The 26624-nt window shown below is 44.3% G+C and overlaps 1 protein-coding gene across 11 annotated transcripts in view; it reads right to left on the bottom strand.

Annotated features, from left to right (window-relative positions):
• The window catches only part of FMNL2 (formin like 2), a 153757-nt gene that overhangs the window by 34268 nt on the left and 92865 nt on the right, over positions 1–26624 (bottom strand). For 6 of the 11 annotated variants that reach the window (XM_052792450.1, XM_052792453.1, XM_052792451.1 and 3 more), the window contains exons 4-10: positions 24357–24433; positions 22150–22233; positions 20369–20521; positions 18812–18931; positions 9566–9674; positions 8271–8347; positions 5738–5831 (exon numbers count right to left, since the gene is read on the bottom strand). In XM_052792450.1, coding sequence (XP_052648410.1) covers positions 5738–5831; positions 8271–8347; positions 9566–9674; positions 18812–18931; positions 20369–20521; positions 22150–22233; positions 24357–24433 — 714 coding nt within the window. The remainder of the gene's footprint in view (positions 1–5737; positions 5832–8270; positions 8348–9565; positions 9675–18811; positions 18932–20368; positions 20522–22149; positions 22234–24356; positions 24434–26624) is intronic. The other 5 variants (XM_052792458.1, XM_052792455.1, XM_052792457.1 and 2 more) reach the window with 1 other exon arrangement.

Raw genomic sequence — 26624 nt, 5'->3', positions numbered from 1 at the left:
ACATCGTTATCAGGTTCCCATCCACACTTGCTTCAGGCTCCCTGGGAAGGGGCTCCGAGAAAGAGCTGCCCCCAGTTAACAAGTACACTGGTCATCAGTAGAACATAACGCAAGTCAGCTGGGAGAGCAGAAACTCCTTTTTGAGCTCTGCTTCCAAGAGGAACGCAAAGCAACATGGGGTTTCAGCGCTCAGATTAGAAAACAGAGAGAAAAATGCACAGCGAGTTTAAAAAAAACACTCTTGTACCCGAGGGATTGCTCTGCCAAGGTGTGAGCCGGAGCCCGACCCGCTGTGATTGCACAGGCAGACACCACGCTGCCCAGCCTCCCGTGATTCCCCACCTGCCCTGCAAATAGGGCCAGCCAGTGATCAGCTGTTCGTTAGAGTTCAGTCCTTCGAAATTTCCCTGTTGACTATTTTGCTACATTTAAAATGTATTTTTTCCCCAATTCAAAATGCCAGCCACGCGGAAAGCCGAATTTTCCCACATGCTGTCTCACACCTCCTGGACCAAGACCTGGCAGGGTACAGGCAACTGAAACTACAGCTGCCCTCTCAGGTGGAAAGTGCTTGGGTTTTCAACCTGCTGAACACACCTTTATCTCGCCATAAAAATCTTGACCTGAGAATAGTGGTCTTGGTTATCCTCCTATTCTTTTTCTCAGCTCTGTAAAACCTTCTTCATCTTCCAACCAGTATCAACCGCAGCAAAACATTTCCTACGCAATTCGCTCTCGGCGTACAAGTGTATTAGAAGTATCCAGTCAATGGCAGTGACAACTGCAAGATCTTCTCAATCTGTAGAATCTCATCCACATGAAAACATCCTTCCTTGACAAGGCAGCAATGAACAAAAGCATTTTGATTATGGTAAGATGTCAGTAGAACAACAGAGAGCAAGGGCAGCTTTGGAACGATGCTCGTTTTGGGTCCTGAGTGAGTTACCACCGCGTGGCTATGCTGCGGTTTAAGGAGCACCATCTCCACACCATGTCTGTGCGACGTGAGCAGAAGCGCACCGTGCTGGCTCTCACCATTTGTGATGGCTGCGGGACACCAACACACCTAAGCTCCAGCGCAACACGCTTTTGCAAATGCAAAACAGCATTTCCAGGAAAGAGTAAGGGGAGTAAGCAATGAGATAGTAGTAAAACGAAGTTTTATTATTGGCAGTGAAAGACGGCAGCTTAATTCTCTGTATACCCACACATACAATCACACTATTAAAATGAATTAACTACTCTGAACAAGCGTCAGGAAAATATATCTTGTTTTCTAACAGTGCACTCAGCCTGCTTCAATTTAAATGGGGCACAAGCTCTCAGCATCCGTCTGTGACCCTCAGAGCTCCCCCAAAGCTCTCTTGCGGCTAACTCCGCTCTCCTTTTCTTCCCCTGGAATTCTGCTGAAGTGCATTTGCTCATCCTGCAACGCAAATCCCAGGCAACTCGGATAAAATCGCGTAGCCAGTTCTCACAAATCCATGGAAACAAGCACAAAGGCCCGGGAACACTGCTAAGGAAGCCCACTGGCAAGTGGGTAAAGGCCGGGGTCGCGGCTGTGCCGAAGAGCTCACCCAGGCGAGGCTGCGATATCCCATTCAAGCAGCGTTTGCCTTCAGTGCGAGGCGCTGGGAATAAGAGGTGGCTGCTAACAGAACCGGCAACGGGCCAGAAAGTGTCAAAAAGATAAGGGAATAGCCAAACACCCCAGCTATTCCCGTGGGCTACCTGTGGCACAGCGACTCCAAACTATTTCCCACAAACACAGCAGAATTCAGTCAAGCATCGCTCAGAAAAGGGAAGTTTTCCAGCTGCAGAGCGCCACGTGCTGTAGGCAAAGGCAAAGCCCTGCTCCCACTAACGGGGCTGAGTGGGAGTCTCCAGCACCACCCCGACCTCCTGGCACTTCTTCTGCTCCGGGACCTTTCCGAAGCTGTTTGAGGCCTGAAGACACCGAGAGCGGCTGCAGCCAAACCGAAATATCTGCTGGCCTTCCTGGCTAGTGGAGCTTCTCATAACCAAGGTCTGACCCTCCTGCAAGTACAAACTTCGCCAGGCAACGAGGCTTTTCTTGACGTAGAGGCTAAGCAGCACCTGGACTCCAAAAGCAATAAGAGTTATAGAAGTAGCATTTTTGAAAAGAGAAACATGGGATGACGTAAAATTCCACCTTGCCCAGGAACAAGCAGGGACAGGTCTTCACAGTTTAATTTGAACTTTCTTTCCTGTTTCGCCCAGACCGAGACCTCCTGAAAAAGGATGAGCTGAATTTAGGCTGGAAATTGGGGACGATCCACCCAACGTCTGCACTGGCCTGGAAGGAATGATCAAACCCAGAAGGTGCGTATACATCTGGGGCACTTCCCTCTCGGAGAGCTGGAGCTGCTGTTCTGTCAATGCTGAATAGTTCCCAAAACATAGAGCAGGCAGCAGAAAGCAGACACGTGCACCACGAGAGACTGACCTAAACCATTCCCTGCTTGTACTCAACATGCAAACTCCTTCAACATCACAAAGAACACAAAGGAGAAATACAAAGATGGATGAGAAACTAATACTGATGTCTCCCTTAAAATTACTGATTCATTCCATACAATATGGATGAGGATTTCACTGTAACTGCTTTCTGCCTTACAGCAAAATTAAAAAAAAAAAAAAAAAAAAATGCATTCAACAGCTCTGCCACTCACTGGCCTGAAACAGGGGGCTTGCGTTTCCTACCACCAGTGTGACTGCGTGAAGCCTGGTTTCCTCAGCTCTGATGAACTTTGCATAAAACACCTGCCTTTCCTTCCATCCATCCCAGCCTACCCCTTCCCTCTCCTGGTCTCCATTTGCTGTCAGTAACAACAGTTCCAGATTTTTTTTCTCCTGTTAAGTTCAGCTTTATTCAATTCCGTCTCAAGCTCCTCGTTTGTTGTACCTTCTTGATGGCTTCAAAATAGCCCTGTGTTTCTGTTTTCAGAAGTGACCTGTTCAACATGATCTTAATCCTGTAGTGAAAAGCAAGCACTGGGCTATGTCTGTAATGCACAGAGCTGAGTCCCCTGCAAAGAAACAACCTGTGCACAAGAATCAATGATTTCAGGTGAAGTAACTGGACAAGAATAATTTTCAAGAGACAGCTTAACAAAACAAACTGTCCTCCATTTGAATATCTCGAGCCCAGCCAGAAAAAGTTTGGCCTGTAAAATCATTTTCAAATGAAAAGTCACTTTCAAAAAGAATTCTTGACAAGATTCAAATCAGCTGCGGTCTTCCAGCTCAGTCAGACCCTGAGAACCAAATTCTGTCCTCATTTACATCAGAGCAAAGCTCAAAGTCTAATGAAATATTTGATGTTCACCCTGATGTAAATGAGAGCAGAATTTGGTCCAAAATATCCTGTTTTCCCTACTGACTTTATTACAGGGTGAGTGTTAGGCAGGAGTTCAGATTTCTTTTGAAGTTATTTTATGGCAAGGGGATAGACTGGCAGAGATCTAGTTCGACTAGTCTAATCTGTCCTAAATATGCACACAGTGTCTGATGAAAGAACCACAGAGAAGCTGTGGCAGCCCTGCAGTGCATAGTTACAGAAGCCACACAAATATGATTGAGCTTACAGCAATTTAAATTGGAAGTATACTGCTAGAAATCTAACCCTGGGTACTTTACATGTCAGCAACTCAGAGATTTTTAATATACCAGCTGAATGAGTTATAAACATGAAAACTTGAAACCATTACTGAAAACTTGCCCAGAAGGAAACTGGAAAACAACAGCACAGAGCAAGAAATAAGCAGCATAATTGGATAAAGAGAACAGCTAAATGCAGAATTGAGAAAGGTAAAATCCCCTCCTTGCACGCTCACTTCACCTGCAACATCTGACAGTTCCACTATAGCAAATGACTTGATCAAACACAAACAGGAATGGAATAAATAAATAATGGCAGACAAACTGAATGTGTTACATTGGAATTTTTGAATGTCGGCCCGAGAAAAGAGATGTGATAGAGCACTTGGAAGAAAATGAAGGAGCAAAACCTCGACTAAAGATGTCAGGAAGGTAAGAAAGCAAATGGGACTTTACACATCCTTCCCTGTGACATGCAAAGGGCCTGTTTAATGAGCCTTACAGACTGTCCCGACCAGTGGTATTTCAGCTGTAGTCATTTGCCCAACTTATCAGTCATCCCTCACACCACCCTCCCTAATGAGTCATATTTCTTCTATAATAGAGTAGTAATAAGCCAGAAGAATTTAAGCCTGGAATAATAACATTGTACTTTGCATGTTTACAGTACTTTTCCTATTTAAAGCACTTCTCTCATATTACCCAATTGTTCTTCATAACAAACTCATCTGCATTTGCTTCCATGATTCCTTCATTTCACAAAGGTGCAAATAAAGACAAAGATACCGGCAGCTTGCCCAAGGCTACAGATGAATAAATGAAAGAACCAAACTATACTTTCCAGTTCCCGTTCTGTGCCTGCATTAAAGGACCGCAGACCCTTCCCCAGCTAGAAGCAGAAGATCTTATTTCCATATTCTGACCATCCCTTCCGCTGGCGTAACCCAGGAGCAAGGCTTTCTCCATGGTCACACAACACTTCCAACTCGACTTCCACTTCATCGCCAGCAGCCGTGCCATTCCCATTACCTCTGTCCTCAGGTAGCTCTACATACACAACACAGCTCACAGCTAGGACAGGTCTGGTCTTGCAAAGCTGGGGTTTCTACAACAGGCCCACACTGGAGATTACTTCAAACCTTTTGCTCTGGCTCTGTATAATGACGAGCGCCTCAGAAATACAGTTATTTGTCTACAACATGCAAATATATACAGTGGATGTAAATCAGAGATTGGTATCTCCCCACCAGAAATAATTCCCAAAACACAAAAATTTAAAAAAAAAATCAAGAACTTGGCTTGTTAATCATCTGCGTTAACCCACTTACAGCAACAGTGGCATTAAGGAAAAACATGCTACATGTTTATACAAAGTCCAGTTGGGACTCATCAAGTCTAACAATTTTTGAGCTTGTAAGTCTAGATTCATTTTTTCTTGAATAATAAATCCACACATATATCCAATATTCAAAATAAACTAGAACAGCAGCTTTCTAGGACTTGATTCCCACACTAGCACTTCTGAACTTTCATAGGATGTTCTGAAATCCCATTAACCGCTGTATGCAAACATGTGATACACTTGAACCTGTATCACCTATGAATGAGACTGTTTTGCCCTACTTGAGCCTACTGGAATACCTGCATTAATTTCAGCAGTCAGTGTTCCATCACGAAGACTTGATTTTGTAATTTTTTCACAAATTAAATTCCTACTGATAATAAAACCAGGAGTTTTGCCTTTCAAGGGCTTGTGTAAATGGCTTTGAAAACGGGAGGTCTAATACACCATTCCTGGTCATTTCAGAGACAGAACTGGAGTAAAGCTCTCAAGATCTCCATTAGTTTTCCACTTCAGGGACACAGCTCGACCGACCAAAAGGTAAAGGGAGCAAATCACAGTCTGGATTCATGTTGTTGGGATTATGGCTCTTTTACGCAAACACAAACAAAATGATGGCATAGACACCACTGTCTACTTTGCAGCTCAAAGTGACTACGGGAAAATCTGCAGTTTATGGAAAATCCTTACTCTACGAAATTTAGCTGAATGAGAAAGCTCTAGCCAATAGCTATCGACACGCGCACCAAATTCTAATAAAGCAGAGTAACGTACCTCCTTAAAGTTATCGAATGCAGATAAAATTATTTCATGCCCTCCTCTGACGAGGCAAACAGCTGCTAAAAGTTCTAAGACAAGGGCCTTTGTCCTGTGAAGAAAAGAAACGGTGACAGTCAATGACCACCATGTGCTGAACCACCTTCTTTCTACTTGCTCACAAAACGGATGTGGAGACACTGGGAGATGTAGTTTGCATCCCGTCTATTTTTAATCCCTTGAAACTAGTAAACTTGCAAGATGTATAAAGCTGAGCATCATCTGATCCAGGGCGTTTTGACTCTCCCAGGATCATGCAGTTTTCCCCCATTTTAATGCTTCTCAAAACATGCAAAAATTTAAATCACAGATTATACTTGTGGAAATTCAAGCAAACCAAAGGCAGTTGCATAACTCTGGTAAAGGCAGACCACGTCAACCTTCCACAGCTTGTACTCCAGAGAGTTCACCTGCACAAACCCGGAGAGGAGGCAGTTTTACACAAGCCAGGATCACTGCACATCAGCCATTAGTCAGCTGTCTTCACGGCAACGCAGCCCATTTCCTCTGAGCCCAGTTTTTATAATGAATGTGCTTATAATTCAAATCCGTATTTTTCCTGATACAAATCTGAATTATTTTCTATGGTAATTTGTATTATTCATAGCCACACAAAAAAAAAAAAACAACAGAACACGTGGTTCACTGAAGTAACTATAGGATGCCTTAGCACGTCTTTGCCCTCTTGAATCAGAAATCTGGGCAACTGATTGACAGCAGTGCTAACACAGGCATGTTAATGAGAGAAGACAACAGATTACTGAAAGAAGAGCATGCAATAGACTCAGTGTAACTCCAGTATAAATAATCCCCAGTACTTTTTTATCAGGTTCACATAAGGCAAAAGCACCAACCGGACTTTATAGTCAGATGAGCTCTGAGCAGATAGTCAAATCATGCAGACACATATGAAATTAGTCTCATGCTAAAGCATTGACTCAAACCAGATGTTACAGAAAAAGAAATACCTTTCGGCTTTCAAAGTGTCAAGGTTATCTTTGGAAATCAGATAAAATGTTCACTTTCCTAGGAAATTTTAAATGTATCATTTTCAATTCTTACTCATCAATTATTTTTTTCCTGCCACAAGAAGAAAGTCCAAGCTCTTTCAGACAGGGTCAAGGAGCTCTGACTGCAGATCTTCAGTAATTTCCCCTCCAAGGGCAGGCTATGAGCCGTGTGTGCAGAGAAAGGGGAGAGCAATCTCTGTGAGCGGAGAGCCCAGGGGGACGCCCAGGTCTCCGATGCTGTCCGGAGCGCTCACCCACCGGCTGCCCACACATCTGGGGTGGGATGGGGAAAGGACAGTTATGGCTGTGTTGGCGGCATCCGTTTGGGCACAGCCAGAGGAGATGGAGTCCCTACATCCATCCTCCGCCCGGCCTGCCCACTCCTGCAGCACTTAGCTCTGCAGGTCCAGGAATGGGATCAGCTCTGCAGCATCGCTCAGAGCAGCTGCTTCCCTTTTTGCACATCTCAGCCAACCCTAAGCACTCAAACCTTTGGTTTCTTCAATAATCATGATGAGCCTAAAACAAATTAGGTTTTGAACATCACTAACATTAAGTTTTGTCTTCAGATTATTTTAGCCACATTGGAAAGCTTTTTTTTTTTCCCCCCAATAAACAGAAATCTAAATAACCCACTTCTTTCAAAAATGAAAACTTAGGCTTTCTCTTGATCACCTGATTCCCAGGCACAGGACACCAAAAATGATAAAAACAATAAACATCCTATATCCTTCCCATTTATCCTGTGCCTAGGCTTGCTGCCTTAGGGCTAAATAAAAGAAAGGAAGGAAATACCTACTTCCATCAGGACAAGATTTCAAGCAGTGCACTGTAAGGCAAGTGGACAGCCTAAGCAAAGGCTATATATATCTATAGTGCTGTTTAGTTTTGTCTCATCCCCTGGTTTTACCTTTCCTTGCAAACATCAGTATGTCAGATTTGGTTTCATTAGACATGCAAGAGGTCTGCAGCTCCAGGTTTTGCTGGAAGTGGCTGCCAGGGTCACAAGCGTGTGCGAGGAGAGGAGGGGGGACAGCCTCGCAGCCATCACTTCCACTGTGCAATTACGACATTATTGCTGTGGCTGAACAGCAACCCAACACAGAACAAGAATGAAACCCTCTCTCAAAGAAATTCAAACCTAAGGATGCTTTAGACAAAATTTTGTAAAGAAAATTTTCCTACTCTTCAGGAAAATCCCATGCTAAGCTGCTCATTATCAGCAGGGTCTTCTTTGCATTGCAATAGAGCTCAAGTGCTTATGCAGTGGACTTTCAGCTGAAGAGTCAGTAGGCTTCTAAAACCAATAGAACTAGGTGGCAATTGCTCATCTATCTGCACCATTACACAGATTTAATCTGATTCAGAATGAAGTCCGATTTTTGCTACAGGTTTGTGCATACACATACCCCTGAAAATCCTTTTCCAAGTACTCTTTACTTACCCACTTCTTAAACTCTCTAAAAGCAAGTACTGCCTACCTGGGATTCTTGTTGTTCAAACTTAGTGCAATTTCATTAACGGCATGTGGATGCGACATGACCATATTGAATCCATACTGAAAAGAGAAGCGGAAAATATTGTTTCAGTTTCGAGACTGAAATTATTATTTTTAAAATCCAACAAATTACATATCTCTGACCAGATCTAGTGGCAGTCTTTCACAGTGCTGTAAGCCAAACAAAACGTTGTCGAGTTTACCAACTCAGCCGGAACATTTCCATCTACCACTGTGCCTAACAACTTCTCTGCCACTAACAGTGTCGAAAGTACTTGCTCTGGCTGCTCCTACACCACTGCCAACCCCTCTGCTCGTCCTCTCCTCCCTCCAACCCCTTTTTAATTCTGACAGTCAAGTGCATCATTTACTCTCTAAAGAGGAATTTGAAATTCAGCTGCCAAAATCGCTTCTTTTCCAGCGTGCATGCTGCCATACAGCGACTGCATCATGCAGTTATTGCATGAGTACTGCTGGCTTTGCTCTCCAAAAATGAAAAAAGAATTGCTTTGGAAAATACTGTACTGGTTATTAGCACGAGATTGTTGTTTGCATCCTTCCCATCAGAGGTAAAACACACTGTAAATCCCAGGGAACCGGTATCCCCAAGGGCAGGGTTCACATACGCAGCAGTGTTACAAATACCTCGTACGACTGTACAACTCATATTAAAGGTGTTCACTGCAGCCTTTCCTTGAAGCACGTAACTTTTAGCTGTTACTGTTTTAGCAAAAAATCCCAAGTCTCTGAAGCTACCTGGGCATGCCATGTGATCACAGCATCCCACTGAAGAGAAAAAAAAACTCATGAAAATAAGATTAGCTTTGGTCTAGTTTATTCTCTGACTTGCAGTTATTGCAATTGCCTTGCCATAAACACGTAACAAGAATGAAAGCTTAGATTTTCCATCAGTGTATAGCTCTTCTGAAAAATTCTCATATTTCCTAAGTGTTAGCACCAAATTCTGAGACAAATTATAACTTCAGTTGTGCAGCTGCATGTCTAATCAGTTAGTGTAAACTGAGCCCATCACTGCAGACAGGAACTGGCCCAATACGCACACGTTCTTATCTACGTTTGTCTTCACATCTGTACTAAATCAGCTGCACGGGTACACAAGGACGGTGTTATATGGCTTCCCAGCTACACTGCCTAAGAATGAGTAAGAATTTAAACTTTTGCATCAGTGTTACCTTAACAATTCACCACCAACCTTTTCCTCCCCCCCTCCCAACAACAAAATAGTTACGTGGTCCAAAAGAACAAAAAGGGCAATACCTGGTAATTCATTATGGCCCGTAAACACATGATGCAGACATGAACATCATCTTTTTTACTCACTAATCTGGAATTTTTTAGTGTTCTTCGGCTTGGCAAGGTGTTATACCTGCAAACAAAAACAGCTCTCATCAATCACAAGACTATTTTTAGGCGGTAAGAATAAAGGAATGGAAATACTCCACTGGGTGAAAATGCAGACATCTTTCAGTTGTGCAGAGGATACAACCATCGGACAATACACATGCAAATAAAGCAGAAAAAAGGTCACAGGCTGTTTATGTTGGCAGCGTACGAAGCCCCAGATGCACGGCTCCACAACTGCCTGCTGGCCACCGCTGCCCAGCCCAGGGCCGGCAGAGACCACGAGCTGCCGGTCTCAGCCCTTCCACCCGGCACAGCCGATGCCACCAGCCACAGCACGACCCATCCAAAGCCAGGTACCTCCATCTCTCGTGGCATGCAACGGGGAAAGAACGATCCACCCGCGAGCAGAGGTATTCCGGATTTTCTTCCATGCACTTTACTCTGCACGAGCAACGGCACAGACTTTTAATGGAACTGAACATTCGTAGGCATCAGCAAATGTATTAATTCCCGCTGCATTTCATTTAAGAATGGTGCCTCTCTTCTATTCTGCAGCTGAGCGTTCTGAAAGGCCTCCAAATTATTTAAGGAAAATACAGCCCTTAGGAACTTTACTCAGAACAGAGGCATTAATTATTTTAATTGTAACCCTTAACTGGTAAATCAACCTTGAATTCAATTAAATAAGTACACGGAATAAACACAAAGGGAAATCTTTAAATCTGTCATTTCTATGGCATAGTAAATGAAAACCACGTTTCAGCTCTTCCCGAGATACTGCTTATTTTCTTTAAGAAAAAACATGCTTCACGAGCTGAGCACAGGAAATTGGAGACAAACTGCCATACAAAATACATGTATGTTCTTACATATGTGAAATTGAATAAGCAACAAGAAGATTACGATTATGGTCAAAAAACTCTTTTGACAGTGATCCACAAACTGCTGTAACGGGCCGATGGTGTCCGCGGTGCCGCCGCAATGCCCTGGTGAGCCCCGGGACAGGGGACAAGCCCCATCCAAACTGCGGGGGGTCTGCAGGGCCCCCCCGGCTGTGCCAGGGACACGGAGGTTCTCTGCAAAGCTGTGCAGGCTGCCCCGAGCAGCTCTAGCCGGCGGCACCGCAGGCGATGCTGACAGCGAAGGTGAAGTTTGGTGTTTGGGGTTGGAAAAATACATTATTTATCCCGCTCTCCCAATTTACAGCATAAAAACAGCCTGGAGAGGAGGTCCAGGCAGGTTCTCAATTAGTCACAGGGCTGCAGCATCCAGAGATTTGCTCCTGATTTACACCTATGCAGGTGAGAGCAGAGAGCAGAAGGGCATCAGCTCGCCGGCTCAGAGGCTAACGAAACCTCTAGGCAGGCACAGTAATCCTTTTGCGCTTCCAACTATCACACTCGGGCCTGAAAATGGAGGAAGAAAGAATAAAAATCTGCTGATAGGAAGACAGAAAGGAAAATAACGCGATGCACGTGCAGTGATGTGCAAATTCTGACATTTGTTAGGCAAAGAGCAGCTCCACTGGGGGAGGAAAGAGAAGTTCATAGGTGAAGCTTGACTGGTGGAGTAAATACAACCTCCAGTAAAAACAAGGCTTCTTCAGACAACTGCAGCTGGCTTCACACTTGCCAATGCCACCTTTGCAGCCTGGAGAACATACACAGGAAGGCTTTTCTTCTCTTTGATTCAGGAAAACAACTGCAGTGGGGAAAGCTTCTGGAATACAGCAACCTTAGCTCTCACCACAGACCCTAACCAGGAGTTAAACATACCAGCGCTGGTACCAGCAATGACTCAAAGCACAAATGCAAACACGCTGAGGCAGGGTGAGAAGGTGAGCTGGAGAACGGGAGAGCTTCCAAGGGACACGCAGACCCAGGCTTTTCCATCTAAGAACTATCCCAACACTCCAAGAAAGTATGAGTGGCATGGAGGGAGTCAACGGGGAATGATCTGTCATTATTTCTCGTACCATGGGAACTATGTGGCATCACGTGTAATTATCAGGTGACAGGATCAAAGCAAACCTGGTAATTTTCGAAGCACTCCTCCACACAGTGCTTCGGAGAGCGGGAGTTCTTCAGCACAACTGCTGCGGAGCCCAAAGCCTGGCACGGGCTTCAAAAGCACTTACACCAATTCACAGAGGAAAAAAATCCATCAAGAACTATTAAACACAAGATGCAATCCTTCAATCAGGATGCTTAAATCTACAGACTGCTGGAAGCAGGAGCATGAACCAGGAGAAACATCATTGGATATCTGCCTTGCTCGTACTAAGCAAGTGCTCTAAGCATCTCCTGAACTAAGTGTCTGCTCCTGGGCAACATCAGAGAGGGTATTAGATACGGCTTTGGTGTTACCACACTTCACTGTTTTCCTCTTTCTTTCCTCTGCATATTTTGAGCGCATTTGGGGGGTTGACCTGTTTATTGTTGACGGTACTGTGCAGTTACTTGTCTAACCCATGCTACTCATTTTGTCTAAAAAAAGAGGTGTAGCTTTAAAATCAGTGATTACATTATTATTATTATTATTATTAATAATAATAATAGTAAAGACTAATAATAAATACGTGAACAAGTAATAACAGACTTGTTTTATTCTGACTCACTAGCTCACTCTCCGACACAAAGAACGTCCTTGCAAATTTTCTCACTTTAAATGTACAAAACGAATGAGGTAGCTCGTACGAGGGTCCGGGTGTCCCATGTGCCGGGCAGTGATTACAGCTCAGCAGCACCCTTGCTGTGTCTGCCTGTGCAGCTGTGGGAGCCTTCCCTGCTCCGCAGCTCCGGCGCGGGACAAGAGCTGAACGCGTGGCGAGCTCCGGAGCGCGGTGCCAAACCACCCTGCCCACGGAGAGCCAGCGACTCTCAGGCTTCAGCAATTACTTCCCTTTGCTTTCATTTTCCAGGAGCGCCGAGATGAAAGAAACCCCAAAATTCAAAGCAGAATTCAGTCAAACTGTTTGGTTTTTTTTTCCCCCCCCATATATATGAATGCATAAATCAGCTCAGGGCACTCTAGACGGATTTCGGGTTTGCAGGAAACATGACCTAGTTTTGCGTGAGAACAGCGAGCAGTTAAAAGCACGGGAGCTGGGTTTCGGGGACAGGACCCCGAGGAGGGACGCAGGCTGTGCCTCGGAGGACCGGGACAGGATTAGGCTGCTCCCCACGCTGCGGGGCTGTCCTGGCTGGCCCCAAACCACCACGAGCACTTTGGATGGGGTGCTGCACTGCACCTTGCACCTGGGTGCCAGGACACTTTGTCCGGCTGCTCGTGGTGGGAATGGGGCCGGCCAAGGAGCTTCAGCTAGGGCGGTCCTGCCTGCATCCCCAGGGATGGGGTGACTGGCCAGACACAGACCCTGCGCTCGGGGACTCATTTGTCTTCCAAACCTCCCTTTCCAAGACAAAAGGGGAGCAGTGCAACCTTTAGTTGGGAGCCCTACGTTAAGTTTGAACTGGGACGTGTGGAAGCGCTGCCAGTGTTGGCTGGATAATGTGTAACCACACTGCACTAGCGTATTTCCATACAGTCCGTTCACTAAATATGAAAAAAACCCAAATAAAAAGATTTAAAAGTCATTTCTAGTCATACAGAGATAGTTCCTACAATGACTTACCTCAGTTTTAAACTACTAAAGGCTGCATACATTATTTTCCTTTAAATTTTAAATAAGCAGAGTAATTAGATCTTTATCATGCCACTGCTAGAAGAAAAAAAAAAATCTTCCTCAGCACCTGGTGTATCAATTCCTTAAATTTCAGAATGCCTTTAGACATCTGACAGAGTTTTGTCAGCTGTAACAAATGGGAGCAAGTCTCCTTAAACTAATAAAAGATGACCATGAAGTCAGAATTTGGCATTTCCAGCCGCTTGGGGAGCGAGGAGAAACAGAATCGGGGAGCAAGCATACTCTGCAAGGCAGCAGGACCCTGGAGCACGCTGGGTCTGATCTCCCTGGCAACTCAACTTGGGATCCAGCCACCTGGACGGAGTCTTCCCAGGCTGAGAGATGCTCCTCTCTACACCTCTCACTACCCGCGTGGCTTTCCGGGCACCTAATCAAACCCCCGCACCACAGAGCAATGCAGGCACCAGAAGAAAGGTTTGAGATGACGACGATATTCGCCTCTTCTGAAGAGGTGGAGAAGACCCACAGAAACCCAACAAGGGCTGCGGACCTCCCGTATGGCACTATGTGCCCGCAGCCAAGAAAACTGCCGTTTTGAAGCCTGGAGTTATTCACTTGGAAATTCTCAGGACCAGCCAAATAGGCAAAGTTAGAGGTAGCTGTTGTGTTCTCCCCCCAAAGCCCAAGACGACGCTCACCTCTGGGGACTCTGCCCCAGGGCAGGTACACAGCTCCAGCCCCAGGCTGCACACCTTGATCTGTCCTCTCTCCGCAGCAGTCCTTCTGCCTTCCCCACCATCCCGCACATCCCTAGTCGGTGGTGTGTTATTCAGCGATATCATCGGTGATATTCAGATCCCACACCGTCCGGCTCGCAGAGCTTCCACCCGTGTTAGTTTACGATTAGACTCAGAAATGGGTGCAGAATATGCAAGCGAGAGCTGCAGTGCAGAGAAAATATCTCTAGCACAGATGGGATTCTGCCCTAGATTTAGATGGCTTCCCTTCAGCAGATGCAAATTTCTTCACACAGACATGAATGCCAAGAATTAATGAGGATTTTTTGTACAGAAACTCTTTTACAACAACTCTGCACACTGGAACTAAGGCTCAAGACGCTTTCTCTGTATTAGTGGCAATTGCAACAACCCCTGATGTTATCCGTTTCCTTCCTAAAGGCAGGGCAGACTGGCAGTAGCTCTAACACCTCCCTTTATGTGACATGAGCCAAGCCAGGGTGGATGATCTTCTTTTGCTTTTATTTCATTTCTTGTTACTAAACATTAGGCTGATCTGAGCATCTGGATGAATCGTTGGTTTTGATTTCCTGTCTGCTGCAGGTCAAAGATTATGTCACCAAGAGTATATTTATCCTGGTAATTAAATTCAGATGGTTCCTCTTTTATTTCCTCTGCCCCTCCTTTAAAGAAGAACTATAAAACCTTACTTCTGAAAAAAGCAGAAACAGAAAACCTGACCACGTGCAAGCTCCTGCAGCGTGTAATGCTTTCCTCCTGCCAGCCACCAGCGGTGGGTACGGGATATCACACGTGGGGAGGGAACTACTCTACAGCTTCGTGCCTTTGCTGCTGGAGGCTGGGGGGAAGCACGCAGGATCTGGCGTTTCCACAGCCGGGACACTGCACCCGCGTGGGAAAACCAACAACCGTTAAAAGCGAGGCTAAACCCATGCTGAAATACACAGTACAGTTTAAGATTCTTTTTCTCACCCAGATCCATCGTAAGTACATTTCTGTTCAGGAATAACCCATTCAGCATTTTTATTCAATTTGTTAACAATTTAGTTAATTTGGTGCTTGTAAAGGTACTGCCATGATGTCTCCGGAGACCAGGCTGTGCTTTTACCCACCAGCCTCCTACAGAAAGGTGAAAAGGACCATTCAGTCCAGCCAGCCTGAAGAAATTAATTTTGCTAAACTACTCCTGCCTCCGTGTCCACGTTACTTTGTTAATGTGATCAGCCAGAACTGCTGAAAGTGTCCAGTGTGCCCCGGACTCATCCAGCACTTACACTTACAACCAAGCACGCACTTACAACCAAGACCTACTTACTTACAACCAAGACCTAGAAAACGCAATACACAACAGCGTCTTCTGGTGCAAAACAGCTCACACTGACACTGAAGACCCACAGATGGATCATAAAAACCACCTACACAACAAACTGGGATACTCAAAGTAAATAAAAGCCCTTCCCACTCTGGTAAGTGAGCGCAAATCTCAGTACAAAATCCTGCCATCTCCGCCAACTGCAATGGGAGGACTTTCATGCTTAAAATGAATTTCATGCTTAAAACGAGGACATGTGCCCAGTCCAATGGTGTAGACTTCCAATGTACTGCGTTAATAACGAATACAAATTACAGCTGGTTTCTCCTATCATTTTTGTCTTATTATCTGCTAAAGAATATCATGCCCTCATTTGTCTACGCTGGCTCCCTCACAGCAGGAGCAAGGAGAGCAGAGGACAGCCCAGGACGGACCTCACCGCCCCCAGCAGCTCGCTCAGCTCTGTGTGGGCTGGGACTCCTGGTTTTCATTGGGGTTTGGTGGTTTTTGGATCACATTTCTGCAGTTTTGTTGTTGGTGGTTTGGAGGTGGTGATGTTTGCATTATGAACGTCCTTCTGACAGCAGAAAGGGACTTTGGAAGAGGAAGGTCTTGGTGCTTCTGCTTCCTACTAACTTTGGATTTCTCTGATCTCTTAGAGCAAGTTACAAGCTGGGTCTGCTGGACGTGGGGAGACTGAACTTGCACCCTTCTGCACGGGACGAGGGCCAGAGAGGGAAAGACCACGAGCCTGTGCTCGGTGGTGGCCCCCCTAAGCATTAAAACCAGTGAGGTGCAATCAGCTCCTCTGCTCATGCAAGGGAAGCCAGAGCAGGTAGCCACGCTACCCGAAAATGTCTCTTTTCTGCCACTTCAAACAGAGGTGACAAGGCTGGTTTGTGCCACAAGCGTAAAGAAAATAAATGACTTTGAGCCTGCTGGTTTTGTCTTCATCTAACAGAATCTGGGAAAATTATTAATCCATAAAGCTGAGGAGGTATTTGCTGCTTAAAAAAGGCGAGAAAAGAAATCGAAACAGCCGGTTTTGGTCTCCCTCCCTCCTCCCAGGCTACACAGCCAGTGTGTGACTACAGACATAAATGCACACCCAGGTCATGCGCAGCTCTGCCACGCTGTGCGCATCCCAGGTAACTTCCAGCAAGGGAATGAGCATGTTTCTTCACCTCTGTACACAAACACAGATGGGTACTGTAGGGGATTCTCCCCCAGTTCGACCAGGACAGTTACCTACGAATACCCCAAAACATCACCGAGCAGGCTGTGCAAAAATGGGTGCATACTGCATTGGAGCTACCTTCAGCTGCCAGAGACCCCACTGCCTGACTAATGCCTGTCTCAGGCCTGTAAAAATCATCGTCTTCAGGTAGAGAAACCAGAAGAATCACGAGACTGACAACTGGCTGCTCAAAAATATGCTCCGTTAAATTAGAAAGTATCTGACAAAAATTATGACTGAAAAAAAAAAAATTCCCTGAGCAGTGAAAGCGTTAATGGCAAAGTCCAAATTAAATCATTGTAGCATACAAAGCAGCGTCAAATTTGAGTCCACTTATTGAGTGCATTCAAAGCCCATTTATGGATTAAGATACGTTTGCCTGGATCGCTCTCTCATTATGGACTCCACAGATTTTGAAGAAATAAATGAAGTTTCTCAGTTCAATCCACATAAAAACTGAAGTATTTGACTCGGAAGAAAGGGAATTTCTAATGGGCTGGGACATTAAAAAGTCTGCATTAATATTTATCTGACAGGAGAGTATAACTTTCATGTGAAAGTAATGCTCTTTCTCCCCAAAAAAAGCAGCAATAAAATCCCCAAAGGTTCATCCCCGTTTTTATCCTTCTGCCCTCATTTTGGTGTTTGCTTCCCAAATCCCTGTGCCTAGTCTTAAAAAAAAAAAACAACCTAAGTTGCCAAGGAAACCCAGTGAGCAGGGAATTGGCAGGGTTTAGCACTACTAAAAAAGAGCTACAGGAAGCCAGTTAAAGTCACAATTAGAAGTGGATAGCCTCAGCCACGCAAACGAACAGACAGAAAGCCTCCATGCCCACGTCACCACCGGGTGAGTTCACACCGCAGCGAGCTTGCCCTGGCTGGTTGCAAGGGAACTGCTCACTACGATGGAGCCGCATCGTTTGCAAGCGTGCAAGGGCTATGACCCTGCCAGTACTTCCTAGTGTTACTTTGTGCTTATCTCCTGTTCCTTCTGCTATAATTAAATGTGTACAGCACACGTCAGCTGGGACCATGCAGGGTTCTGAGGGCTACAGCAGATTTACTGCTAATGAACCCTGAGGACAGGCAGGAGAACTGGTGCCATCCAGGCACCAAAAACGAGAAAAAATGGTGTTAAAGCTGGCACGGAACACTGTCTCCCCAAATCTTCTTGCTGTTTTAATAAGAAGGAATCCAGGCCAAATCTGTTCTCATTTTTCATACTGCTATGGCATTGCAGGGACAAGTCCAGCTCCTGAATTTTAAATTACCCTGTTAAGATTGTCAGCCTTCTCCTTTTTCGTCCAAGAGGAAGGACCGCTTCTTCCTTTCTCTCCATTTTAATGGTTTTCATAACAAAGACAGAAGAGGAGCTTCCACACAGAAGAACCTATGCCCTGGGTCTCTGCATGTCCCAGACACATTGTCTACTCAGTGACAAGGCAGGAGCCTCCTGATTTTGACCAGAAACACCATCCTGCACACCCTCCTCATTTGATGAGCACCTAGCTCGTTCTCAGGAAAAGATCTCTTTCAGTTAACCAATATTTACTAATTATACAAAAAAACCCTTCCTAAAAACTTCCCACCTCCTTTTAGCTTTACTTTTTTTAATACACATAGTCCCCAGCTATTGAAAAAATACACATTTTAAAACACAGAATTATTTTTTTTATGAAACACAAACCAAAGATGCTAATTCCACATAAATGTTGGACAGTTTCTGCCCAAGCTGCCCCGGGACAATGATGACTCTGCAGGCAGGACGGGGCACTTGGCTGAAAAGCACTGTACTAGGTTACGTTTCTGTGCCAGTTTTGGATACACATAAAGCCTCTATTTGTAATAAAAAAGATGAAATAACATGGACAATGACTAAGGGCTCTATGTCTTAGGTATGAAACTAATAATACTACTTGCAATATGATAAAGAAAACTAGTATAAAGAAAACTAGTATCTTGTTTCAAAGTAAAACACATTTTATTTTCTTTTAGAAAATCCCGCTCTACGGAAGCGAACTACACTTTGAAATTATAATGTGATAACCACACGTTTTGGAGACTGAAAAGTCCCCCTGATGCTCAGGCGGTTGCTTTACCAAGACGTGTGATTACCAGATTATAAGGCATAGGGAGCAGTGCTAGCCACGCGGCTCCCATGCCCTGCACAGTCCGTGCTGCGTGTAACCTTGCACCTGGGACTTACGAGATTTTCCGGCTCGAAGCCTCATCGGCAGAGCGCGCAGTGAAGCCGCTCCAGAGGCAGTTGGCTGAAAAGCAGCTCTGGCAGCGTTTGAACTGAAGTTGCTCAGGCAAAGAAACCAATCTGATGGTATGTGAAAGGTGGATGACAGCAGAGGAGGGAAGGATGCGAGAGAGAGAATTGGAGAAGAGCGTTTGAAAGAGGGAAGGGAATGAAGGATGCAAGGAAGGAAACATTGAAACGGAAAATAAAAAAGGTAAGGAATAAAGGGGCATGTGAAAAAGGAAACAGGATGGAAGGAAATGAAGAGAAAAAAATGTAAGAAACATGTAATGTATACCTGACGTCCATTTCTAGTGTAACTAATCACAAGCATGCCTCCCAAAGACAGAGAGCAGAATCAGACATCCTCCTGCAAGCACAAGACACTACCGTTTCTCTGTCATAGTAGTTAAAGATGAAAGAAAGCCAAAACCACTAAGAACACCTTTGCAACATTTAAAAAAAAAAAAAAAAAATCAACCGGTCAAGTGATTTTGCCGCACTCCACAGCCTGTATTTCTTTACCAGAACTGTGTGTCTGTGTCTCTCTACTGCCTGATGTCTGTGAACTACATCTTCCAGGTATCACATCCGCTACCACTCAGGCTGTAGGTGGAAGGCACTCACTTAACATCAACTACAGAGCCAACATTACCATTGACTGACAAAGCAAAACTGAACCTCTGCTGGAAGACGTAGGAAAAAGCTGCAAGTCCTCACCAGCTCCATCTTTTTTGGACTCTTCTACGCTCATCACAGTAACAAAACTCCGTAAAAGCCAAAAAAAAGTCAAAAAGAATTCAGCACTCTGAGCTGCGCCCCTAGGTGACAGTACTGCTAGAACGAAGGTGGTGTTTAGTATGTTTTATAATTGTGAAGCATCAAAGGAATGTAAGAGAGTTGACTGCCATTCAGTCCTGGGAAGTGATCCTGCCTTTTTCACAAACTAAAAAAACAAAAACAAACAAAAAAAACCCCAGTATTTGGAAAGAGAGACTTCATAGTAAAGCCCGGGGTAGTGCTAGAATTAACAGCAGGTTTGAAGGATGGGAGTGGCCTTTCATAAAAAAAAAAAATCTTGTTCATAGCAGCATGGAAGGAATGCGCTGCTGGAAGAGACCTTTTTGGACAAGACACCAGATCAGAGCCCCAGACTGGCTGGGTCCATGGAAATCTTGAGATACATTTTGGAGAAGAGGAACTGCTTCCTCTGTACAAGCCACGTTGTACCTGATGGAAACGTATTGTGCATCTTTAGATCATTCTGTCATTGGAAAGGGAGGCAGAGTTATTCTTGTCTTTTCCTCAATTGCTGTGTAATGCTGCCCCAAGTTACTAGCTTAGCACTTCTTTCCACCTCAAAACCGTCAGTACAATGACACATTTCCTATATATGTCAAGCCTATACTGTGAAAAGAGGGAAGATGAAAAACATTCTAATTGGAAAAAACATATTGACTCTTCTCACTCAAGCACTCACTGTTTGCAGGTCACCCACTGCCTGATTAAACGCCTTACCGTAAAGTCGAGTGTCTGCCAGAGCGGGAAATGCTGTTGCCAACTGGCGAGGGTAAATTACTGCCTCTGTGCAGGTCCTCAATAGATCGGCTCCAAGGTTTGGACTTGTCCATCGAGTTTTCCACATTGTTCTCCAAACTTTCAAAGTCAAACCTGAAAGGAAATAGAAATTCCAACGCCGGGTTAGACAGAAAAGATGCACATAGCGTTTTCCTTCCTGTTCAACATCTGCAGATTTTAGTAGGTCCCAAAAGATTACAAAAAGAAAGGAAGAAAGCAATGCAGGCTGAAATTCAGTGCGAGCTTCAAACGCACAGTGTGGCAAATTCGGACCTTGACAAGGGGAGCAGCTGACCACATGAGCACTCAATTTCAGAAGGATCAAACAGCTACGTATTATTCTACTTCAATGTAAAATAAATACAACATTGGCCGCTTTGCTGATGAATAGCCCTGCCTTGAAGGGAAGAGGGGGAATGCTTAAAGCTGTCTCCATTTTATTTCAATAAATCAACACGTTTTGCAAGTACTAATTCAGTTTACTCCATGGATATGTGGCTGAGCATTTACACTGCTTTGCTGGCCCTCACAAATCTCCCAGCACATGTAATATATTACCATAATCATTACGGATTTTCTTTGATTTCTGACTCATTGCCCATTGTACTGCTATTTCAAGCAAAAATTGCTTGTTCCTCTTACAGCTTTTGAGGTTATTACTCATGTTTACCACGTTAGAGAGAGGAAAAACCCAGCAAGCTAACTTGCGTACATTTGTATAATTTTAGGAAGAAAGTCTTTATACAAACACTTCTTTTTGCTGTGCAGAGTTTTTTCCAGTGTTAGTAACATTTTAAAACATATAATTTTCCTTCATTAATTTTATTGCAACCCCACCAAAAAATCTCTTTTCTGTGTGATGATATATATACATCTGATGGCATCTTTTCTAAAAATAAAATATCAACTCTACTCAGCTTGAGTTCCTTAACCTACCGCTTCTTTTCATACAATTTTATACAAAAATCTACTGCTACAATATCCTCAATGAAAGCCTTTGGATATACAAAAACAGATCCTCAGCTGAACATCTATTTCAAATTGTGTGATATAATGACAGCTGATTTTTTTCCCATTTTGTTTTAGTGGAATACATTTAATGATTTATTATCTAAAGGACTAAATCTGACTCCCAACTAACCGGATGTCAGAATTGAAAAAGCTTGGTTTATAGTCTTCCCAACTTGCAAAATCACCTTGAAATTCCTACTGTTGTCTTGCAGCACATCTACTGCACAGGATGCCAACAACTTTGCTTGCCAGCAGCCTTGTGAGGAGTGGTTCGTGTGTGGATGTCGCTTTGAACATGGTAGGCAGGATTGTAATACCTTGGGGTCAGACACTAATTGCAAATCTATTTCTACGGAAGCCTGCATGCTTCTACATATTTGTTGAATGTTTTTTGCACTGTACCCCTAGGATAGTCAGAGGCCAAAGGTAAAAAATATGTCAGTATAGCCTTAGAGATACATAATCTCAAGGCTTAAACTTAGGCTTTTTTTTCTCTGCAAAATGTTATGATGCCATAGTTGTGGGCTAATGTTACCATTTCCTCTGCTCTAAGGTACGTACATAGTATTGTACCAAGCTACTAGCAGGAAAGCTCTGCTACAGGGAAAGCTGAGCATTTGCCCTGGCATTTCCCTCTCTTGCTCTGTAGAGATGGCAGGATTCTTGCTTTGCCTTGCAAGCCCAGAGAGTACCAGGCATGTCTTACTTACGTGACTGCATACTGCGCAAATGACAAGTACTCCACCAGAACATCCAGGCCTTTGTTTTCTTCATTCAGGAACTCCCTGACCCATCTGTTAGAAAAATCATTAGACATCAGAGCGTTTCATGGGCTTTGTGCAGTTACTGGAATTCTTGTCAGAAAAACTAGAGACAGATCCAATGCAGGAAAGGCAGCACTGCTGAGCAAAACTTTGCTTTCTCACTCAGGAAAAGAGGACTTTTTAAAATTGCCCTTTATTATGTAGAGGACTTTAAAACAGTCCTTTAGAGGACTTTACAAATGTATTGAAACAAGCTTTTTTGCAGCACTATGATGGGAAAGACATTCCAAACAAAAACACAAACAAAAAAAAGGCATAAAAATCCCTATGCACACTCTGCATTGCTCAGAAACTAGATGTTTCCTCTTCTAAGTACTGAGCTCCCGAGTTGGTAAGTGCCTTTCCCACCATAGCAGCGTTGCTGCAAGAGGGCCACGGGTGCGCTGGGGAGCTCGGCTGCCGTTCGGCTTCGCTCCAAACCCAGGCTCATCTCCTCTCTGGCACACACTGCTGCACAAACCGCTGAGCAGTGGTTACAGCTGCCTTCTAACGCATGAGTCGCAGGGACCCGGTTTATTTTTTATCACATCCTCATCTATAGCAGTCTTTAAAAGCATATAGACCAGCAAAAGAGTAATCTGACATCCTGGACGTACATTTAACAGTAATTTTGCCTTCTCTTTTTAAAACGTGTTAACCTGTTACTGTGAATTTTGGCCCCTGAGAGTTATGCAAAATAATCTGCAATTCAGAAATGTCTATTATCTTCCAAAACTTTCAAAAACTCAAGTATGCCAAATAAAGTTTGAAAATCTATCCATCTGGGGGCAAACCCAGGCAAGCGAGGACCCTCAGCACAGTCCCAGCTCAGCTCTCCTCTGAACCGCAACCGGGGCAGCCAAAACCCCACCAGGAGTGGGTTAGGTGCCACTGGAACAAGCGGGGAGCCAGGGAGGGAACTGGGGCTCCAGGCTCGTCTGCCTCCAGGTCCTGGCAGCTATGGATCCCCTGCTCTCAGCAGAGCGGGAATTCATTACCTCTGAGTTATTCTAGTCTTCAGGCTTTAAATCTTTCGCTGTTTACCTGCTAAAATAAACAACTCGGTATTTTTATAAAACATATTTTGAAACACATCGTTCAGCCAAGTGAACCAAATAAATAAACATTGGCCTTGTCAGTCTCTTTTGTTTATCTGGTGCATCATCATGGTTCCTTCTGCACATCCATGAGCCATCATAAATCTGCAGAACGTCACGCTTCAGATGCCCTAAGTCTCTGATGGGGAATCCTTTGTGTTGGAAAACAAGGGTAAACATAGCAGGAGCCAGAGCAGGGGTGTGGGAGAAGTTTGTTGTAAGCATTTGCGATGGTGCAGCTTGCGGGAAGGACCACCACTGCCATGCACACCGTCCATGCACGCCACGCTGGGGAGCTGCCTCCCACAGCTTAAAACACCCTTGTTTCCTCAAAATAAGAGCAGCACCCTGTAAAATCGATGTAATTGAGCTGGACACAGTGTGTGATCATGACACAAAACGTTGAAGAAACCTTCCTGGCTGATGTACCAGTGCTGAACTGGCTTCTGGTTCCAACACCCAAAGCAGAGAGGTGAGACCAATGGAAATGCAGATGGGAATGGCACGTTTGATAAAAAACTAAGTCTCTGGCGATTCTTTTACATTTGCTATTTGAAAGGAATTTTCTGCTTTGTGGAAGTAAAATCCTGGTAACACTACGCACAGCCAGGCTTCATGAACTGCAGCATGTTAAAGCTATAAAACAGCATGGGGGTTTTTTTATACATACATTTATAGCTGCAATACAATTACTATTCTAGACACAAACATGCTCACTCCTGCTCTGATTGACCTAAGGTGAGCAGAAGTTGACTGCAATCTTTTTGCAGCCTTCACAGAGATGTGGATGAACCCTATCATGAAAGGATTAAAGCTGAATTATTCTCCTGAGATGCCCAGCTATCTCTTAACTGAGCCCTTCAGGCTTTAACAATCAATCAAGTGGTATCACTACTTGACATGCAAAGAGATATTTTCTCAAAGACATCCATCAGTAGATGTAAAAAACCAAAAAAAAAAAACCAAAAAAAAAAAACAACAAACCACCTTAGACCAGAGGCCATCAAAAATTCTTACCCGATGTGATTTGTTCTTAAAGAAATTTCCAGTTCTCGGAGTACTTGAGTAGACTCTTGGACTCGTCTTCTGAATTTCTGTAATTGAATGAGCAGGCAAAAAATTCAATTAGATTCATGTGATGCTATTAAAAATATCAGCATCTCATGCAGCGCAGACTGAATAAATAAAACATTAAGGTAAACTGAGAACCCCTCTAAATCCTGAGGAATGCAACAACGATAGTCCAGCAGTCAACAAAAACACACACAGAAAAATAACTTCTGTTCCCATGCACATTTTCGAGTTTCCAGGATTAAGAAAATTAAAAGCCTGTAGATAAATAAACATTTCTTTACAATACAAGCTTTGTTTTAGTATCAAACTCTCCATTTAGAACTACAGTGTTTGGGCTTCATTCTCAGCCTAGCGCTTTAATCTCGCTTTCGCGACTTTACACCCACACCAAAAAACCTGCCATGATTTCTGTGTAATTACCAAAGCTGTGGATGCAAGCCAATAATGAAACACACATGTGCTGCCATCTGCATGCTTTAATAATTTGCGCATGCTAAATTGTATCTGCAAAATTAGATGCTGGGAAAAGGCCATAAAATGGCAAAAGTAAAACACTGCAGCAGAAAAGAGATGAGGTTTCACGTCATCTCCATCTTGGAGGAGAAAGGGCAACCTGGCAAAACCTCACTGGGACGCAGCGAGAGCCCCACTTCACTCCACAGCTCAAAGCGGGCACCGGTCACGGCTGAAGACCTCTAAATGCACACCGACCCGTCTCCTCTCCTCTCCACAGCTCCTCCCCATCCTCTGCAAAACCAGTTTGCAGCAGGGCTACCTTCGGTGTGCAGACAGAGCGAGCCAGCGATGCCTCCTCCTCTCCCAGCCGGAGAAAGACTGTGGTCATCTCTCCTGCCTGGTGCTCCCTGCCCATGGAAATGTACTAAAACAGCTGGATAAATTATTCTAGAGCAGTTGTTTCGGTAAATTCTCATTTGTGAACAAGGTAAATGAGAGCAGAAGTGGATGGACAACGATAATCACCTTGGAACTGCAGTACTTAACAACCAACCTGGTCATCCGTTATCACACACAGACTTGATGTGTTTGGAAAGGGCTTATAAATGCTTAGGACACAAGCAATGCTGCTGCAAGTAGGACTATGCTCTGAATACTAGGGAAAAAAGGGTTTGTTCTCAGTGCACCACAATAAAATCAAGGGGACTACTTGGCAGTTAATAATTCTCATGAGTTCATTTACTGAGGTGAAGATGATTAAAAGATAGGATTTACCTTGCCTCGCTGACCTATGCGAAAATTATCAGCTGCCTTTTTCACCAGGGTTTTATCATGTGCTAGTTAGCACCACTGGCTTACTTGAGGTAAGACTAAATACCAGCTCAGAAAGCCACTGGCAGACTGAGATAGATGTCTCACTGTAAAGTCCTAGTAGACACAAGGCACTACTAATTTTTACTTTGAAATAGCTAGTTGAGATCAGACATACAGGTTCTCTGGACCTCAGTTAATTAGCAGAGAGTACAAAGTGCTCTTCTCTCCCAAGAGAGTTTACACAGTGTAACTGCAAGCAGCGTAAAACCTTACTCCTCTAGAAGTAAAGGTAAAATATTGATATAGCAAGAAGCAGACAGGAGACTGGGGTGGGAAGGCACGGCAGAAATAGGCAGGAGCATCATCCCCCACCCCAGCGAGGCCAAGCTGCTCTTTGCAACCACGGCCGAGAACAATCAACCAGCTCTGTGCTTTACTGGGCTCCAGGAACCACCAAACTGCAATTTCTTTAAAAACGTGTAATTTCAACACTTTCATTTTCCTGTTTCAAAACTCAGCTCGGATGAAAAGCAATTGTTTTCCTGGGAAGAGCCATTATGACCCCCATTACAAGCTGAAACACAGATTTTGCAGCAGCGTTTGGAGCCACCTTCTCTTGGCCACGCTGGGGATCATCAGCAAGAAAGCTGACACCACCTCAATTACAGCAATAATCCTGGTAAGACGAGCTCTCCTCACAATATCACGCGTTCGTCCAGAAGCCCATTTGTAAATCTTTCCGCCTTGCAGCCCAGGCTGAGGAAAGACTGCTGGTAATACAGAATAACGCAACAAAAGAGAGGAACTCAATGGAGTTATTTTTAGGCTCCTTCGGTTTTGTCATTTGTCATGGGACTCGTATAGTGGTATTAGGATAAGAAAGGCTTCAATGTGTGCCCATGGAGTAACCACAGAGCAAAGCCAAACACCAAACGAATTTCA

Source organism: Harpia harpyja, chromosome 7 (assembly GCF_026419915.1).
Source record: "Harpia harpyja isolate bHarHar1 chromosome 7, bHarHar1 primary haplotype, whole genome shotgun sequence".
NCBI lineage: Eukaryota > Metazoa > Chordata > Aves > Accipitriformes > Accipitridae > Harpia > Harpia harpyja.
The sequence above is the reverse complement of the archived record's forward strand: the minus strand, read 5'-3'. Positions and strand labels throughout refer to the sequence as shown.